This window comes from Alosa pseudoharengus, unplaced genomic scaffold, assembly GCF_046254945.1.
Source record: "Alosa pseudoharengus isolate Yale_2024_CS ecotype anadromous, Long Island Sound unplaced genomic scaffold, YU_APseudo_1.1 YU_APseudo_1.1_scf_16, whole genome shotgun sequence".
NCBI lineage: Eukaryota > Metazoa > Chordata > Actinopteri > Clupeiformes > Clupeidae > Alosa > Alosa pseudoharengus.
The window spans coordinates 20,002,435-20,023,166 of record NW_027468630.1 but is presented as its reverse complement, the minus strand read 5'-3'; the positions used below and the strand labels follow the sequence as shown (position 1 = coordinate 20,023,166).

Here is a 20,732-nt window from a genome sequence, read left to right as displayed (position 1 = left end):
ATGAAAAGGTATGCTAATTAATTGTCATTTAGGGCCTGTTTACATTTGTTTTAAGATGTGTCTTCATCCGATCACAAGTGGTTAGTCGAGAAACCATCGCTGTTTACTCATGTATCCAAGGTGTACAGCCAGAAACCTCACAGACCACTTATGATCAGATTCTGGTACTGCCAATATCACAGTAATTTGAACTCCCATTGTCCGGGACGCACCAAAACGCATTAGCGTTTACACTACAAAGGATTTGTGGTCAAATGCATCTCAGACCACAGCAATCCTGATTGGATCACACATTCACAATGCCCCTTAGTGATTGTTTACACTTGTATTAAAAACAGATCACTTGTGATCGGATCACCCAAAACACGTTTTGAAAACAAATGTAAACGGGTTCTAACAAACATGTTGGCTAATAGCCATTGTTTACACAGTTACATTGGTGTAGTGTTGACACTACATTTGGTACATTTGAGTAAACTCGGGATAAGCAAAGATGATAATTGGCCAGAGTTTCCTTAACCCAGTGAAACAGCCTTTATGACCAGGACTTAACAGCTACTATAAAATATGTTCATATTATTTGTTCAGGGAACTTAATTAGGGCAACTGAGTTAAGGAAGTTTGTTATTAAGTTAAATATAACATGCCTTGTTCCTCTACACAGTTCTTTTGTTTTTTACAGAACATGATTTAAATTGGCACCAGATAATCATGTTTTTCAGAGGCCTCTTTTCCCTGTGAACAAGGAGCTGATCCTTTTGTCCAGGTAGTGTTGGACTGTGATCCGGGAGGGTCCAACCCTCTCCTCTAATTGGATGGCAAGCAGCTGTCTCCACCTCCTAAGCACACACACAGACATGGCTGTTAAAACAACATAACAGATCAAACATGACGCTTAGCTAGTCGGCCTGTAGCAACGACTACACCCACTCAAACACACAGACGACCTGGCAGTGCTGCCTCACTCTCCGTTAGTGTGGTTTCCCACATGCCCTCACATTGCCTCTGGAAAACGCTGAGCACTCCTGCGGTCATCTGTCACCAGGAGAGAAAAACAGAGATATGTGTTATCTGTGACATGCCGATGACATCCTGGTTTCTCTATCAGTTGTTTCATGCAAATGAGTTATGCATGAGGTTGATCACTGAGGCCTGTGTGCACACACACACACACACACACACACACACACACACACATACATCTCAGGACTGCTCCAGCGTGGACCTTGTCATTCACCCACTTGTGGAGAGCTCCTGAGCTGGGTGTGACCCTAAAGAATTCCAAACAAAGAGTGTGCCTGTGAGGAGATCCCTGCTATCAGCCACTGGGCACTTTCCCACCGTAAGCAGCAGTGCAGTGCTACGGGGGGGACGGCCCTCTTTACCTGTGCTCCTGCCGTCCCTCCCTCTTTCCCTCTCTCTCTCTCTCTTTCTTTCTTGCTCTCTCTCCTGAAAACGTGGAGGTAGGAAAGGTATGTTGGTCGTCTCTCGCATTCTCTCTTCGACCTTGTCTCACCTTTTAAATGACTGTTTCTCTATTGTGATAACTTAGTCGAACAAGCGCATTTTACCCGCATTATGATACAAAAAATAGACAAGACTATAGCTAGTGTTTGTTTGAAAAAAGGCAAGTACCTGTTGGGTACCTGGCTAAGATGATAAGACAGCTCTGATACTTTCTGAAAAAAGACATTAGCTGATTCAGGGTTATAATTCATTCTGTGAGGTCCAATTTTTGGATATAGAGTTAGAGAAAGTGTTACAGGTGATGGACTACCTGGTGTCTGGAGGTAATTCCTACCTTTAGGGTACTCTTTTCTGTCCTTCACTCTCCCTAGCTTCCTGAAAGAATTCTGAGAATGTTTTAACGCTTGCTGGTTTGAAAATAATTCACTGACCGGCTACAGTTTTTCCTCCAATGTCATGTCATTGTTCAGCCTGCTAGGCTTAATCTCCAGCTTTTTCTAAAGAATGTTTGTGTTTCTTTGCCAAGTACTCATGGAAACAAAATTCTGGGCAGAAACGGCACCGTGTCTTAGAATACCTAGCACCCCTGAGTGCCCAACCTGATGGTGCTTAATGAATGTGTCGGTTTAAAGCTCTCTCTCTCTCAGCATTGTGTCTGAAGTTGTTTGTGGCACTGTTTGTTAAACTTAATTTATGTTGACACATATGTGGTTTCAGGCCGTTCTGAAGTTACGTTAAGTGGGCATACCATTTCACTAAGACGCTTCAAGAATATGTTTTTCATGAGCTATTTTGTACGTTTCATACTTTCATTTATTGAGGCTTATCCTATCTGAGCCATGACTGTTGAGTCTGCATTCGATAGGTTGATGATAACCTTTACTCTACAATCTGTGTCAGTCAGCATTGTTCTGGAGAATTCTTTTGTTTTGCTTGTTTATTTTTCCAACTGCTTTTCATCTAAGCCAATTTCAACACATTGGGACAGTTTGACAGATCAGGTCTTAATACTGTAATTGCTGTAAAACTGTAATCTTTGTGTCTGGGTATGAGGTTAACTGGTTGATAGGGAGGATTTCTAACTTACTGTGTGCTTTTAATGACCAATTGAATGAAGGATGGGAGCAGGTGTGTGAGGGCTTGTGTGTTTGTGCCACTAATCTTGCCTAAGGCCATACAGGCCCCTATTTACTGTTGACTGTTTCAGCAGCGGTGTTTTTCCGTACTCTCACAAAAAGAAAGACCTATGGCCTCTTACATGGTCAGAGATTGCAGATCAGAGGACTACACAGAGGACAGGCCTCTCTCTTTTTTTCTTTATTTTTGGTCTTTTTGTAAAGTGTACACACACTTTGTGAGGCAGCCATCGTTGGTAATGGTTGCTAGGCTTCGGCATTGACTGCCTGTGCGTTTGTTCACTGCGGCACCATGAGAGAGCAGCTGTAGCAGAAAGGGTTGAGGAGCACTTTGCAAATATTTACATCGGAAATAAGGACTGGAAATACACCTACTCTGGCTTGGGCGACAATCCCCGGTGGTAGACAAATGGGGTTAGTATAAAGAGGTGTTCAAACAGCTGCAAAACAGAAGAAGAAGGGCCCCTCTCTCCCCTGCTAAAGTTGATCTCCCCTGAAGTCCCTTATATCTACTCCCTTTATCAACACTTTTTGTGTTGAAAAGGGCATGAACATGTCCGTTGATGTATTGCTGACAACTGTGTTTGTGTGTTTTTGTGTGTGTGTATATATGTTTGTGTGTGTGTGTGTGTGTGTGTGTGTGTGTGTTTGTTTTGTTTTGCAGCCTCGGTGGCGGGATGATTGAGACGATTAGCGAGTGGTTCTGGTGGGACCGTCTCTGGCTTCCATATAACCTCACATGGAGCGACCTGGAAGACAAAGAGGGGCGTGTCTATGCCAGAGTGTCCCACCTTTATATCACAGTGCCCCTCGCCGTTGCTTTCCTGGTAGTCCGATACCTCTTTGAAAGGTAAGACAGAGGAATGTAAATGCAACAATGAGGTGGAGGAGGACTGCTCTGGAAGGCCATGAACTAGAGTGGTTTTGCCTGAAGACTACTGTCTCGCTGACTGGACATGATCAAAGGATTGGTGCATTGTGATATGATCATTCTGACCACATACATAGAGACATACAATCACTACACATAGTGATAAAGATGTATACTGACAAAATCTCCATATTTTAACTGTAGGGAAATATTAATATGTCTCCATGGGAGAACAGTGTTGTCCTGTGTATCACCTATTTCCTGAGTTCATGATAAATAGATAGATAGATAGATAGATACTTTATTAATCCCCAAGGGAAAATTCAAGATGTGTGTTGTTGTGTGGTCTCTGTTAGCCCGTCATTTTCACCTGCAGGGTTATTGCGACACCATGGGCTGCCTGGCTGGGAGTGAAAGAGCCGGCGAGACTCAAAGTAGCACACAACCCGGTGCTTGAAGTCTATTTCAATTCTCACTCCAAAAACCCACGACAGGTACAGCACACTTTCTTTAGCTGTGTTTGGACTTCCTGTGACTCTCCTAACTTTGTATTTCTTACTAGTGTATAGCTTTAACTTGACCTCCTTCGTTTCACTTTTCTATAGCTGCATATGGACTTCCTGTGACTCTTCTAACTTTTTCTTTCTTCCTAGCGTAGTTATAACTTGACCTCCTGTGTTTTACAGGCTGACTCACACTCTAAAAAATGCTGGGTTATTTTTTCAACCCAAACGCTGGGTTGAGGCTGTTGGGTCGTTTTGTTTGGTTGTTTTTACTCATATTGGGTCATTTCTGTAACCCAGCTTGCTGGGTTGATAGTTTATCACTGCTGGGTTGATAGTTTAGGGCTGTGCTCCCCCCTGTCCCCCACCTGACGTGGAGTACACTACCCAGCACCAGGGTGACTTCAACACAGCTGCATAGTTATTTGAAGGTTGAGAGAAAAAAAATCGGCAGGCAGGCATATTCTTTCAACCGTCCAGTCCAGCAGCTGTCAACATGGAATGGAAATCAGGTGATTTCGGAAGGTATGTATATGCTTTTATTTATTTATTTTTATCCAGACGGATTTTAAAAGTCCACCCAGAGACATACCCTTCGTGATATCAAGGAATATTCTGCCTGCCATTTCGTTCAGCTTCAAGCAGGTTAGCAGGTGTCATTCATTCCAGCTAATATTAGCTACTGTTAATGTTAAATCTACACAAAGACAGACTCATAAAACATATTTCTGTATTCACTGGGTAGGAACTGCTGAACAGAAACAAAACAAACTTTTACAACGAACTACAATTAGCATACCAGCAGCTGGTAGGTAACGTTAGCAGACTTGGAAACTTCATGCTAATTAAATATGCTTCGTGGCTAACGTTTGTCAACTAGAACTAGCTAACAGTCGAAGTAGTCTCTTCACAACACACGTAACTTACGATAATAATCATGCCAAACAACATCTTATTAAATCATTCAGGGTAGCCTCATATGATAGCCATGTAACTTACTGGGTGGTTCTTGGTGGTAACATTAACTTGGATTCACTAAGAATGTGTTAACATAGCTAGCTAACGTTAGCACTGCTGACTGTCAGCCTAATGTTAGGCTAACGTTAATGGTAATGTTACCTGCTAGTGTTATCAAGCTCATCTGACATTTAAACGCACGTTTTGTATTACCGGTATTACAACTCCATAATATGAGGTGGTCATGGTTTCCGAGTGTGTTGCACTAATAATTTGTCTCCTGGTGGATTTTTATGTCTGTCAACATCATGCACTGGTAATGGTTCATGCACGTCTTGATATAAAGTTTTGTAGGCTAACCGTGATTAAAATGCACTCTTTTTTTCTTTGATTGACAGGACTGACCCCCAAAACGGACTTTGGAATCTGCCTGCCTTCATGGAAGTATCACATGCATTTTATACTAGGCTATCTATTCAAAAATAAAGAAAACTATCAAATAAATAATTATGTTTAACTTTTTTATTTCATTGCATGGCTTTTGATGGACATTTAATATAGACTGTCTATATCAGGCCTAAAGCTGTTAACAGAAGGTGTGACTTTCAAGTAAGTAAATACAAACTTTGAGTTATTACAAGTTTGTACAAGCAGAGTATTTTAAAAATCAACCAGTAGTTTTGGGGGGATTTGGTTACTTAACCCAAACGTTATGTAACTTTAACTAAACAGTTGTGTCAACATAACCCAACATATAGGTTAAATGTCAACCCAGTTGTTGGGTTAAATTTAGTAACCCAATTTGCTTGGTTAAGATAACCCAATGCTGTGTTGGACCACATTTTACTCAGCGGCTGGGTTGAAAACAACCCAGTTTGGGTTGTTTTCAACCCAGCATTTTTTAGAGTGCATGACACAGTTTGGCCATGATTTTGACTTGCTGGTGCCTTTGGCGTCATAACAACCGTTGTTGCCTCCTCTGTGGTCATGACTCATGATGAGTTAGTGATAGTTGGTCCACATGTGTCTGAGCACAGGGTCAGGGTTGCCAAGGTCAAATGCGCATGTTTACCCCCTGCTGTGGATGTATGCGCACTGGCCATTAGAATCCCTTTGATGGGATTACAGAGGGGGGTTCTCACCACGAGACAAACACAGTTAGATCTTTCTTCAACCTAAACAAACTCAAGTGTCATGATGATTGCTCCCAGGGCCCCTTGATGAGGGTGCTTGTTGTGTTAGAAGGTGTGCTTGAGGACGTGTGGTGCGTGAGTCAGTGTGTGTGTGTGTGTGTGTGTGTTGCTCTGTATAATACCATTTTTGACTCGTGTTATGTGGAAGTGCACTGAGTCCATAAAAATAAATTGAATTTGACGGTCACTGGGGTTTTGCGTATAGCCTAGACCTCTGAAGTTCGCCTACAAAAAAGCTGCCATCTTTGACATCCGGTATCTGGCGATTGCAAAGATGGCCGTTTTGGATCTTTTTTGTAGGCGAACTTCAGAGGTCTATTGTTAGGGTCAGGTTGAGGGATAACACACACTGATGAATGGCTGCCTTGGGGCCAGCTGACTGCTGGGCGTGGCAGGCGCGATGTTTTAAAAATTGATTACAGGTGGATACCTGGAGGAGCGCGAAAACGCCACTCTCGCGCAGGAGTTTGAAAGTGTGCACGCTACTCGCCAACGCTGACTAGGATTACCTGTTTCTCCGACGTCCCTTCGGACTATTGTGATTTTTGTTTATCTTTATACAACGTTTTCGTCTGGCACCCGGACTTTACTAATCAAAACTTGAACTCCCAAAACCGAACAACCGCAAGAGCTGGCCGCTCTCGGGAAAGAGCAAGACCTGTGCTGGCCCGGTATGCACGCTCGCCTGGGAAGTCGGTAAGCTGGTTCCTCTTGTAGTCTTTAGTCTTTACATATCAACATCTTCACCCACACCACTGATATAGACTCCCAACTCAAGTTACCACATACACGCAGGGCAAGTTGCACTGAGGGCTCAATTTCATCTCGTGCGTGATTGATATTATTGTGTGACAGGCTAATTAAGGCGTTTGTTTGCCTGCATTATACGTTTAAGATACCTAACGTTCTTTTGATTGTTCAGTCAATGGTAGGCCTATACTGGGACATTCTGTGCATTGACGAGTGTTAATATATTCTGTGTGGAGCAACTTTGGCAAGGTAGTTGCATTTTGAATACATTTGGGTTTGGCCTGACATTTTGGCTACTTTTGAATTGACTTTTGATAACATCTTGCCTCCTGGTAAAAATTGAGTTTAATGCTGAGGAGTTTATGGCAGAGGAGGTAACTCTATGTCGGCTCATAAAGCTCACTAAGCCACAGATAGTGCAGCTGTTTGATTTCATGGAGATTGAGCATGCAGAGGACATGAAGAAAATCGGGCTTGTGGATAAATTAGCTTTGCAGCTTGGGCTAACAGATGAGCGCACTAGAGAAATACGCAGAGAGAAAGACCGGCTGTATGAGAACAGCGTGAGAAAAGAGAGCGTGATTTACAACTTGAATTGCAGGTAGCTAGCACAAAGCTGGAACAGACAAAGAGAGAAAGCCAAGATAATCAGCGTCAGCGGGATCATGAGGGTCGCTTTGATATCTGTAGTGCTAGGTGTTTGAAGATCATGCCACGGTTTTGTGCAGAATCTCCAGAGATTTTTTTCGAGACATTTGAGCGCATTGCAACTGAGAGGTCTTGGCCTCATTCGGAATGGGTGACGTTTGTTAGAAGAGAATTCACAGGTAAGGCGCAGGAAGCGTATGCTACATTGTGTAGATAACCCTGTTAAATAAGTGTGTTTATATACTATGTGTTTATACTTTTATAGTTTGTTTATGCAAAGTAATGTTAAAACTTTTAAAAAGGGACAAAGGACTTTTATTGAGCACTTCACTTTAAAAGGGACTTTTATTTTGACATGATCCTACCATGCACTTCTACGGAAGGAAGCTACCTGTGTCAGAATGAACAGTACAGTCAGAGCCCGTCTACGGAGAGCCTGCCACTCCGTATAGACTATAGAGCATCACAGTCCCGCCCACAGGAGTTTCCGGAAGTAAGAATTCAATGCAATTTCTCCATTGACAATTCGGGTATAAGCCATAAAAACTTAACTGCACATGGTAGACTCAAAACCAGCTACGGCTGTACTAAGCGATTGTGTATGCTCATATAGACGCCAAAAGTTCACGGGGCACTAACCTCATTTTGAGAGAAATGTCTTTTATTCGCGATGTCTTGGATAAGTACTTCATTACCCACAATCCTGAACAATCCCACAATCCCACAGTGATGCCTCTGATTGGTGGAAAGGCCATTCAGTCATAGTTTGAAACTTGAATCAGCGAAAATTATTGACAAGATGGCGGAGTCTTTTACTGCCTATGGCGAAAATCTTAATGTGAATAAAAACTTTCTAGACGAACATTGGTACTTGTATCAACAAGGATTGTGGTTTATATATCACACAAACTTAGTCAGGGCCAATACACCATCAAATAGAACACTGTAAATGCTAGTTTGAACACTTAACTTTTCAGGTAGCCGATAGGCTAGCTAATCATTAGCCTTTCAGACATTAGAATGTCATTATAATGCTGCTAACATTAGCCTACATGCTGCAACACAGGTATGAAATATATTATGTTTTAGTGACCTTGTTGTTTCTATGAACATGAATTGTTGTTTATATGAAACATCAACTTAGACGAGGCATAAAAAGCCCTGTATATCCCCATTAAGAACTTAAACCTTTGAACTAGCTAGCTAGCTGATAAAGCTGGATGCTACCACACTGCAGTAAAATGGTTAGCAAACCGTCCATGCCTCTGGCCCGTGAATATTTCAGTTTCAAGGACGAAATCAAGAGTGTCCAAAGGGGTGAAAACCACTTTAAATCGGGTCACATTATTGACTGTTGTGTGTCGAGGGTCAGCTTGTGGGTTTTGTATGGGCCAGCATGAGGAACAAGACCTATCAAACCTACGAAGTTGTGTGGTGAGTTTTGCAGGGAGGTTGGTAATGCTAGTTAACATTAGCTAGGCTACTGTCTGTAGCCTTCATACTGCACGAGCTATATCAATCATTAACCTAGAAATATTTCTTCGTACATTTAATGAACATTTTGTGTAATAATTCAAGTTAATAAACTGAATATGGTGGTCCAAGAGCAGACCCTGCACCGGTCCATGCATCAGGATGGCAGTCAGATACGAAGCACTGCACAATGTTGCTAACGTTAACGTTAACCGCTTTCACACACACGATATAAAATACACGATGGTAAATATAACACTATTATTTACACGATTACTCCTGAAATAACTGCTATTAACTATATAAAAAACATTGTTTGGAGGAGATGGTTCGCTGCTGTCGCCGGTTGGAAATGAATATTTCGCGCTGGTTCGTGCTGCTTATATATTTTTCAGTGAGGCCCGGTGGTTTATGGGATGAGTAGTTCCTTCGCTTGGAAATGAAAATATGTACACAGTCTTGTACCTTTGACTTTTTTTGAACTTTCTATTCGTTTTTTCACTCGAAATGATATGTTGTATGCTTATGAGTTACGCCGTAGCTGATTAGCCTAAGACATGCTCTAAAACTCTTTAGATACGGATTTTTCCAAAACGTCAATGGGAGAAATGAATGGGAAATTTACTTCCGGAAACTAGCTCTCTCGGAGGAGGGGCGGGACTGTGATGCTCTATTAAGTCCCATTGTACCGAATTTTGGTTGCAGTTCCACCATATTTCCACTGGGGGCGATCGCCATGAGTGCAGAATGAATGGGAGTCAATGGAGCTAGACGGCTAAATTTGTCTCTTTCACCTGATTGTCGTTGACAAATCTCAGATTTGATTGTAGTTTGTATAACTTCAACATGGGTTATAGGTCAAAAGTTGAATGAACGAGTACTTATGTCCTTTTGATTTCTTACAGTTTGGGTCGTTGTTGCCCATAACACGCTAGCATTGTGCTAATGAGTGACGTCATTGACACGTTTGAAAGGCTTTTTAGAACAATTAAGTGACTTTAAAAAATATAATACTCCACCAAGTGTATTTTCTTTGCCTCCCCTTTCGAATACAATATTCAAATTACTTGAAAAAAAATTATATCCCGAGAAAAGTGGATTTTGAGGGGTACAGCTCCATAGACCTCCATGCATTCTGCACTCGTGGACGAGCGCCCTCATGTGGAACCACAGAAGGAACTGCAACCAGTTCAGAAACCGGAAGTTTTCCGAGAGTGGCAGTTCTCCCCTTATTAGACATTCTCTGGTACAGTGAAGCTGAATGGAATGCAAAGCTGGAACGGATGCATGTTAAGATATTTTGTAGTTTAAAGAAAAGTTTGCTCCTTTACTGGAGAGTTGACAAGCTCTTACGGTGTTTGCAGGTGTTTACAAGTGGTTAAAGAGTTTATGAAAGTTATTAGTCTACGTATTACGTTGTTACACGGCTTTACTCAACTTCTGTGTAGGCTAATAAACCAAAGTGATCTTCGTGCAACATCAGTCTTCGAGCCATCTTTCAGTAGAGGTAGCTACAGTAAGCGCTTCAACTTCATCGAGTGCTCTGACGCCGCGAAGACGACTGAGGAAAACGGAGAGATTCCACGGTCCTGATTCACCCTACGTTCTCCACATCGTCCAGACGATAGAGCTCCATCTCCTGCACGGACCGAGACCGACACAAAAGGCGACGTTACCGGATCTGCAGTCAACGGGGAGCGCTGTAATACCACGGGCAGCGAGCAGAGGGTCTCGGTGGATACAAGATATGGCTAACGGGTTCGAGTGAACACAACACACAATGGCTAACAGGTATGAGTAGACACGAATTGCTAACCTGAACAACGACAGAAGAGACTATTTTTGGCGCTAAATCGAACAAAGGAAGAAGAGACTTTTGGCGCTCACTTAAACAAAGAGAAGAAACAGTTTTTGGCGCTCAATTCACTGAACGTATTTGCATGCATGAACATTTAAACTGACCTGTTTTGCGTTCTATGGACTCTTTCAATATAGCCTATGCAACATTAAGGTTAATGGTTGTGTTGATATTGATGTGGATGTCGTTGACCTTTCATGGTTTAACTTTTGATATTTTGACATTTTGCAATTTCATATAATTTGACAAATTTAATAGAGTAGTAAAGTTGTTTTGATGTGCATGTTAAATAAGTTAAAATGTCACAGTTAGAAGCATTGGATTTAGAGTCTAATGAGTTAGACGAGCAGATACAAAGTTTCCAAACGGAAATCAAGGAACTTAATGTCACCTTAGAAAGTGAAACTGATGCAGAGAAAATACAAGAACTAGAAGGGAAAATTCAAAACAAAGAGCAAGAGCTAAGTAGCCTTCAAGTGCAAAAACAGAATGGCGATAAAGATAACCAAGGCACACGACACTCTGAACGCTCTCGTGTTCCAACTGAAAAAATCTTAGCTTATCAAAAAGAAGCACAGAAAAAAGAGAAGAAATTTCTCACTGCATATCAGAATTGGAAAGCTGAGGTCCGCAATACACGTAAACAACTAAAATATGACATTACAACAACTCAGCTAGCCATCCTCGTTGATACACTAGAAGAAGTAAAAAAATAATGTGATTAAGTTATATGATGAAATAAGACAACTTGTCACACCTTCATCTGATATAAGGCGACGTGTAGATGCATGTGAGGCTGTAACCGCAGACATTAACAAAATTACATATGAGAGAATAGCAGGTATCGATGACTTTGATGCTGAAAAGGAGAGAAACCGCCTCCGCACGCTACTTGAATGTGATTACGCTCGTTCTATCTATGGGTCCACTGTCTCCAAAGTGAGCCATGAATATAGCCAACACTCTAATGTGTCTTGCTTAGCAGGTAAACGCGCAGACGCTGCAGCAGAGGTTGCAGCTAAAGAAGCGGTATATGAAGTGCTCTTAAAGGAAAGGGAGCACAAAGACAAAATACAACAGTTAGAAGAACAACATAAGAAGGCCCTTGAATCTCAAAAATTAGAACTAGAAAGATTGCAAGCAGAGAAGGACTTAAAAGCAGCTCAAGCTAAATTAAAGGTCTACACCCAGGAAACAGAAAGAGAAATAAACGCCCTACACTTTGATTATGATCTTGAAGTTAAACCGAAAATAGAACAAAATACAGCCCAACAAAACGGTGATATGCCCTCTTTCGCACAAGGATAGCATAGCCCTAAGCAGACTCCCAACACTAGAGCCAACAGTGTTCACTGGTGATCCGATTCAGTTTATAGAATGGAAAGCCTCCTTCATGGCACTTATTGACAAAAAGAACATCTCTGCTGCAGACAAACTCTTTTATCTAAAGAAATATGTGAGTGGACCAGCCCTTTAAACTCTAGAGGGAGCCTTCTACAGAAACGTTGATGAGGCTTATCACGATGCCTGGAGCCGACTAAACAGCCATTCATTATACAGAAAGCTTTCAGAGAAAGACTTGCTAACTGGCCTAGAATCAACTCGAAGGATGCAGTCAATCTTAGAGAATACTCTGACTTTCTGAATGCCTGCCAAGACGCAATGCCTCATGTAAAGGGTCTCAATATCTTGAACGACTGTCAAGAGAACCAAAAACTAGTACAGAAACTACCTGACTGGATCATCTCTAGATGGAATCAGCAGGTCACACAGTCCTTTAAGTCGAAATCAAGAATTCCCAACATTTCAAGAGTTTTCCGCATTTGTGGCAACGGAAGCAGAAATCGCATGTAACCCTGTAACTTCCTTCTATGCTCTCCGGTCCTCAGACACAGTTATGGAGAAAAGAAACCTGAAAGAAAACAACGGTGGGAAAGTTAGAGTGTTAAACATACAAATAAATAATGAGGACCAAAGTAAAACGGAAAGGTCACATGCAAAGCCACCATGCACATTCTGCCAAGACAGTACACATCAGATTTACAATTGCACTAAATTCGCAGCTAAAAACCTGGAAGAGCGTAAGAAATTTGTGCAGGAAAGAAAGCTTTGCTATGGTTGTCTACGACCAGGACATAATTCTAAAGACTGTCGCCATCGACACACATGCAACAGTTGCGAAGACAGGCATCCTACTAGTTTACACGACCACAATTTTGTGAAGCATACAAGGCCTACTCCATCAGTTCATCCACATAAAGTGCCTAATGATGCAAGCGCCACAGCTCTAAATGTAGCTTCAGGTCAGACTACTAATACCTCTATGATTGTGCCAGTATGGGTGTCTACAAAAAACAATCCAAACAATGAAAAATTAGTATACGCACTACTTGACACTCAAAGTGACACCACATTTATTGATCAATCAGTGATTGCTATCCTGTTAGATTGAAGCTGACCACCATGTTAGATAAAGACACAGTTTTGCAAAGTAGTAGAGTAACAGGCCTTCAAGTGAGAAGCTACAGTTCAGCTAATCTCATTGATCTCCCCTACACAAGAGAATGCATACCAGTAAATCGGACTCATATACCCACCTGTGAGACCGCCAAGAGTTGGAGACACCTTGTGGCTATCGCTAAAGAAATTCCACCTCTTCAGGACTGCGAGATTGGTCTGCTGATAGGCTATAACTGTTCAAGGGCTATGGCTCCCAGAAAGGTAATCGTGGGTGGTGATGAGGAACCTTACGGCATACAGACAGATCTCGGATGGAGTATAGTGGGATATTCACCAGCACGCCTTGATATGTCCCAAACAAGCAGTCTATGTCACCGAGTAGCTGTTAAAGAGCTCCCCCCGATCACTCCAGCAGATGTCATTCGTATCTTAGAAAGTGACTTTATAGACAAGTGAAGACAGTAAGAAAGTGTCACAAGATGACATCCTGTTCCTAAACAAAATAAAAGACAACATAAAGAAAAACAGTCATGGTCATTATGAAATGCCCCTGCCATTCAAAGGAAGACCCGCACTACCCGACAATACACAGCTAGCCATTATCAGACTCAACCACTTAAAACGAAGGCTATCCAGAGATCAGACATTCCACAAACATTACACCGACTTCATGAAAGAAATCATAGACAGGGGAGATGCTGAGGAAACTATAGAAGATGGCATTAAGGGAGAGACCTGGTACTTACCTCATCACGGAGTATATCACTCAAAAAGGCCAGGAAAGCTGCGCGTGGTCTTTTGACTGTTCAGCAAAATATCAGGGTACATGCCTAAATGATCACCTACTCCAAGGGCCAGATTTGATCAACAATCTGAATGGCATTCTCATCAGATTTCGTCAACACCCCATAGCACTGATGTGCGATGTGGAAAAAATGTTCCACCAGTTTCATGTCAATGAGCCTGACAGAAACTACCTACGCTTCCTTTGGTGGAGGGAGGGTGACCTAGACAGAAAACCAGACGTGTTCCGTATGAAAGTCCATCTCTTTGGTGCCACGTCGTCACCTGCATGCGCAAACTATGGATTGAAACACCTAGCTCAAGAGTACAGTGATGAATACCCTCTTGGGGCCCAGTTCATAATGAAGAACTTTTATGTTGATGATGGCGTGGCCAGTGTGCTCAACACAGAGTATGCAATAAGACTAGCCACAGAAGCGAGAATGCTTTGTGCAAAGGGCGGCCTTCGGTTGCATAAATTCATGTCCAATGATAGAACCGTAATGGAAAGCATCCCTGCATCAGAACAAGCAGAGGTCAAGGATGTTGAGTACACCTTTGATGATGTCCCATTAGAAAGAACACTAGGCATCCAGTGGCATAGAGAATCTGACTGCTTCAAGTTCAGAATCCAACTCCAAGATCAACCTGCCACAAGACGTAACATATTATCTACAGTCGCTTCGGTGTACGACCCCCTTGGGTTCATTGCACCTGTGCTACTAGGTGGAAAAAGAATCCTGCAGGAAATGTGTAAACAGGGCACTGGCTGGGATGAGCCCTTGCCGCCTGTGCTCAAGCCACGGTGAGAGTGCTGGAAAGAGAATCTCGCCAATCTAAAGGAACTAAGTATACCCCGCTGCTATGCACCTGCTAGTTTTGGAGAAGTCATCAAGGCAGAATTGCACCATTTCTCCGACGCAAGTACTGTGGGCTATGGCCAGTGCTCATACGTAAGACTCTGAAATCTAAGAGGAAACATCCACTGTGCTCTGGTGATGGCAAAATCAAGAGTGGCCCCCATGAAATTGACTACCATTCCCAGATTAGAACTGACAGCCGCAGTCACCTCTGTGAAGGCAAGCAGCATGCTTAAAGGTGAACTGGAATATGAAAATATTGATGAATTTTTCTGGACAGATTCCAAAGTCGTACTTGGATATGTCAACAATGAGGCACGCCGCTTCCACGTGTTTGTTGCAAACAGAGTGCAGAGAATACACCAGAGTTCAACACCTCAACAATGGAATTACATCACCACAGAAGAAAATCCGGCAGATCACGCGTCGAGAGGATTGACTGTTAGAGAGATGCTGACCTCCAATTGGTTTACCGGACCTAAGTTCTTATGGGAAAAGAATATTGATCTCTCTACAGAAATCTCACTAGAGCTGTCAGTAGGAGATCCAGAGGTAAAAGTAGCTCGAGTCCTAAGCACAGAACAGCCGGGTCTAGCAGACCGTCTGTCCAACTTTTCCTCTTGGTCTAGCGCAACCAAAGCCGTCGCTCGCATATTAAGATGGATAAAGAAAGATAAATCAAACCACCTAGCTACTGTAACAGAAAGGAAGAAAGCAGAATGTGTCATAGTTAAGGCTCTACAAAGTGAGATGTACAAAGATGAAATAAACACAATAAGACAAGGAAAAACTTTGCGACAGAACAATGAACACTTGTACACTCTTGATCCCTTCATAGGAGAAGATGGTGTGCTTAAGGTGGGAGGGAGGCTCGGCAACTCCGCGTCATCATATGCCTTTAAACACCCCATGGTCATTCCCAAGAGTCACCCCATAACGAAAATGATCATCGCTGACTGTCATGAGAAGGTTAAACATCAAGGGAAAGGTTTCACAATGACTGAAATAAGATCAAATGGATTTTGGATACAAGGCATGAATAGGGTTGTGGCATCCTACATTCAACAGTGCGTCATCTGCAGAAAACACAGGAGACCCACTGAAGAACAGAGAATGGCTGATCTTCCTTCAGAAAGAGTAGACCCCTCCCCGCCATTCAGTTATTGCGGTATGGATTGTTTTGGTCCATTTATAGTTAAACAGGGACGAAACACTTACATGCGATATGGCCTCCTTTTCACATGTTTTTCTTCTCGTGCAATACACATTGAGATGCTGACCGACCTGTCCACAGACACCTTCATCAACGGGTTGCGCTGTTTCATCTCCATACGTGGTACGGTCAGACAGATAAAGTCAGATCAAGGAAGTAATTTCATTGGAGCTCGAAATGAACTACGTGAAGCGTTAAAGGAAGTTGATCCAGAACGAGTAGCCGCATTTCTGTCAAACAAACAGTGCGACTTCATTATGAATGCACCGCATTCGAGTCATGCTGGAGGAGTGTGGGAGCGACAGATCAGGACAATAAGGGCTGTCCTCAACACCACTCTTTCACTTTCCCCAGGAAGGATAGATGATTCTGCTCTTCGTGCCTTCTTTTATGAAGTAATGGCAATAGTAAACAACAGGCCCCTCACTGTCGCAAATTTAAATGATCCAAACAGTCTAGAGCCCCTCACTCCAAATCACTTGCTTACACTTAAATCCACAGTAGCGCTACCACCACCAGGCAAGTTTACTAGAGAAGATCTGTACGCACGCAAAAGGTGGCGACAGGTACAATTTCTAGCTGAGCAGTTTTGGAACCGTTGGCGTAAGGAATATCTTGCCAATATCGCCACAAGACAACGCTGGCATGTTCCAAAAAGAAACCTGCAAATAGGCGACATATTGATGATGAAAGATGAAGACTTACCTAGAAATGAGTGGCGGCTCGGAAGAGTGTTGGAGACTACTGCAAATAGGGATGGGCTAGTTAGAAAGGTTAAGATACAGTTGGGAGACAGAAATCTGAATGAGAAGGGTGAGCGTATCAGCAAGCCATCAGTAGTTGAACGTCCTATACAAAAGCTAGTTTTATTAATGGAGACTTAAGAATTAAGATTAGAATGTTTTACTAATTCTGCCTACTGAATATGCTTTGTGTTGAAAATTCAGTTCATGATTTAAAAAAGGGTTTGGTTCACAGTGATTTCACTCATGATTTAAAAGGTGTCAATTCATGATTTCAGTGTGTTTAACATGTGTAAAGTCAATTCATGATTTCAGTGTGTTTGACAGTGTGTTTAAGGTCAATATATGATTTCTCAGTGTGTTAATGTATATAACCTTCAAATGTATTCACTGATGTTTTGATTATATTGAATGTTTAGCCAGGGTTATTTTCTATGGAAATCATTCATACCAGTTGTAAATGTGAACTCATGATTTGGTGGGAGTGTAGATAACCCTGTTAAATAAGTGTGTTTATATACTATGTGTTTATACTTTTATAGTTTGTTTATGCAAAGTAATGTTAAAACTTGTAAAAAGGGACAAAGGACTTTTATTGAGCACTTCACTTTAAAAGGGACTTTTATTTTGACATGATCCTACCATGCACTTCTACGGAAGGAAGCAACCTTTGTCAGAACGAACAGTACAGTGAAGCTGAATGGAATGCGAAGCTGGAACGGATGCATGTTAAGATATTTTGTAGTTTTAAAGAAAAGTTTGCTCCTTTACTGGAGTGTTGACAAGCTCTTACGGTGTTTGCAGGTTTTTACAAGTGGTTAAAGAGTTTATGAAAGTTATTAGTCTACGTATTACGTTGTTACACGGCTTTACTCAACTTCTGTGTAGGCTAATAAACCAAAGTGAACTTCGTGCAACATCAGTCTTCGAGCCATCTTTCAGTAGAGGTAGCTACACATTGCTCTCGGGTTTGCAGATAGTGGTGAATATGGGGTGGTTAAAAAAGCTGTACTCAGAGCTTATGAACGGGTTCCTGAAGCTTATCGGCTGGAATTCCGTACCTTAAAGTTAAAGTCTGAGCAGACCGCAGTAGCTGGCATTCGACAAGTGGCTGCGGGCTTGTGAGGTTCACACGTTTCAGGACGTGAGACAATTGCTTCTTTTAGAGCAGTTTAAATCGAGTGTGCCTTGTCATATAGAGGTGCATTTGAATAAACAGCAAGTGACTGAGCCGAGAAAGGCTGCTGAAATGGTTGACAATTATGTCTTGGTTCACCGAGATCCTGGGAATTGTAGGGGAGAAAGCAGGTGGTTGGACTGTAGGCTATATTAGACTATTAGGTTGCACCGTTCAGTTTTCATCAAACACAATCAAGGAGTGCCGGCCAGAGCACTAAAGGCCTGAAGATGTTGAATGGGGGGTTTTGGTTGGAAAGGATGACGCAAGGCGGTTTGAGTAAAGTTGACTTCTTCTATTGAACTTCAGTATTTACAATACATGGGTTTGGATCTGTGTTTGTGTTCGCGTGATCCTAAACACAACAGAAATAAATACAATAAATCAGATGCGGTCTGTGGCGTTACTAATCTCTTCACACCACACTAAGCACTATTCCAGTCATTAATACACATAATTGAGGTAGATGAACTGGATTTACATTGGCAGAATGTGATCTAGGCAGGTTCTACACAATCTACCAAATAACTACAGGATTACTCACAAATATACCAAATATGCATCAATACTAACTTAACTTTATCTAAACTGCAATATTCGGTCACTTACGTTGTTCAAAATGCACACAAACACAAGGATTAATTCGAATGAAAGGAGAACTTTCTGAAGTCAGGTATAACTGAATCATGGCATCTGAACTAAACAAAGATGGAGGAATGTATGATGTCATATCCTGAAACTAGCGATGTCAAAATAAGAGTCATTAAGCTAAACTCAGGAAATGCATTAACTAACCAGGGAAAACTACTTATCAAACTAAAAGTCCATAGCCTTTTCTACAGCCGCCCCCAAATGTACGTGGTACATTTGCAACAAAAAAAAGGCTACTCAAGTGGGACGACTCTCTTCCCCGACTGGAAGGGCTGGCAGAATCACCAGCCAGGCAACAGGTCGGGTGTAGGTGCGGTCTCTGACCTTCACATCCGCGGACCGGATGTGACCACCAGGGCTGGAGTGGATCTTGACGATGCGCCCAATAGGCCACATGGCCCTAGGGAGCTGGGGGTCCACGATCATTGCTACAGAGCCTTCTTTGACGTCGGCCGAGGAAGACTGCCACTTCTGTCTGAGCTGCAGCCCAGGTAAGTACAGTCTAATGAAGCGAGCCCAGAAGTGGTCTGTCAGCACCTGAGTGTGCTTCCACCTCCGCTGGCTGAGGAGCTCGTCTCTGGGGTAGACTACTTGCGGGAGGGACCCGTCGGGCCGCCCCATCAGCAGGCAGTTGAGAGTGACCGGGTCTGGGTCACTGACGTCGGAGGGAACGTACCCCAACGGTTTGGAGTTCAGGATCGCCTCCACTTCAATGAGGACAGTGCGGAGGACCTCCTCCTGAAGGGGTTGAGCGCCTACAGTGGTGTACAAGGCACTCTTCACTGAGCGAATCTCTCGCTCCCACACTCCTCCGAAGTGTGGAGCAGCGTGAGGGTTGAAGTGGAAGTTGATTCTGTAGGGTGCCAGGAGGGACTGGAGATCAGGTGACATGGCTGTGAATGCCTCTCGTAGCTCTTTGTCACCGGCTTTGAAGTTACTTTGTCAGTAAAATGCACTTTAGATCAATTTACGGATGATTGGGAGTACATACGTTGAGTTGACATCCAAATCATGTCATTCGGATGTGTTTTAAGAAAGTTCGATGTTACCGTTTTTAGTCAAAACTCGTTAGCGTGGAAGTGAGAAGGGCATATTATTTTGCCGCTACAAAACACTATTTTTATACCTCTTCTACAGTTCCAAACAACATTACACTTATGTGGTAGTGAGTAGAGGGTCCCTAAAGCCAAACCGAAGTATCCCGAGGTCTTTATGTGGTCGGATAGAGAGTCCAGAATGAATTTCATCAAGCCAGTACCTTTCCGGAAATGTCATCTTTGCTGCCATCTTTAGGGGAAAGTCCGTAGGAGTCAATTGCCAAGTGTGCTCTGGAAATTCACAATTTCGTCGCCGTTTAAAAAAAAAAAAAAAAAAAAACATAGTCCAGTATTTTTGAAATTGAAATGAAGTTGTATGGACTGGATATATGTTTTTTTTTTTTTTTTTTTCTCTCACATGAAGTCTCGTTGCCGGTTGCTGGAAAAGAGGGGCCGTTATGATGGTGTTCAACGGCCTGTAGCTTGTGTGATGGCTGAGAACGAAAAAATTCATGTCTCTGATGAACCGCCATCCCCAGTGAATACACCCATAGGAGTAACATCTGAGGTCTATAAAGGCTTTGTCTCTCAGGGTTCAGTTGCGCCCTCGGAAGGAGAACCTGAGGTACCAGTGAGTGTGTTACGGGACACAGGGGCAGCTCAGTCCCTTTTGTTAGCTGGGCTAATGTCTTGGACTGATAAAACTTCCCTGAAAGCCTCTGTCTGGGAGGTGAGTATGGTGCTGTCCCTTTCCCTTTACAGAGTGTTTTTGAAATCGAATCTAGTCACTGGCTATGTTACCGTGGGTGTGGTACAGTCCCTACCCATAGATGGTGTTGGTTTGCTCTTAGGTAATGACTTGGCTGGCAGCCAAGTGTGTCTGACTCCTGTAGTAAGTTTGGAGCCTTGTGAGTCGTCAGAGACTTTAGCCCTGGAAAAAGAGTGTCCTGAG

At 42.6% G+C, this 20,732-nt stretch overlaps 1 protein-coding gene across 1 annotated transcript in view; it reads left to right on the top strand.

Moving 5' to 3' along the window:
• The first annotated feature begins 1,382 nt into the window (after positions 1-1,382).
• Positions 1,383-20,732, top strand: part of cers3a (ceramide synthase 3a) — a 34,145-nt gene continuing 14,795 nt past the window's right edge. Inside the window, exons 1-3 of the mRNA XM_076287370.1 lie at positions 1,383-1,472; positions 3,268-3,453; positions 3,851-3,968. Coding sequence (XP_076143485.1) covers positions 3,281-3,453; positions 3,851-3,968 — 291 coding nt within the window. The 5' untranslated portion in view covers positions 1,383-1,472; positions 3,268-3,280. The remainder of the gene's footprint in view (positions 1,473-3,267; positions 3,454-3,850; positions 3,969-20,732) is intronic.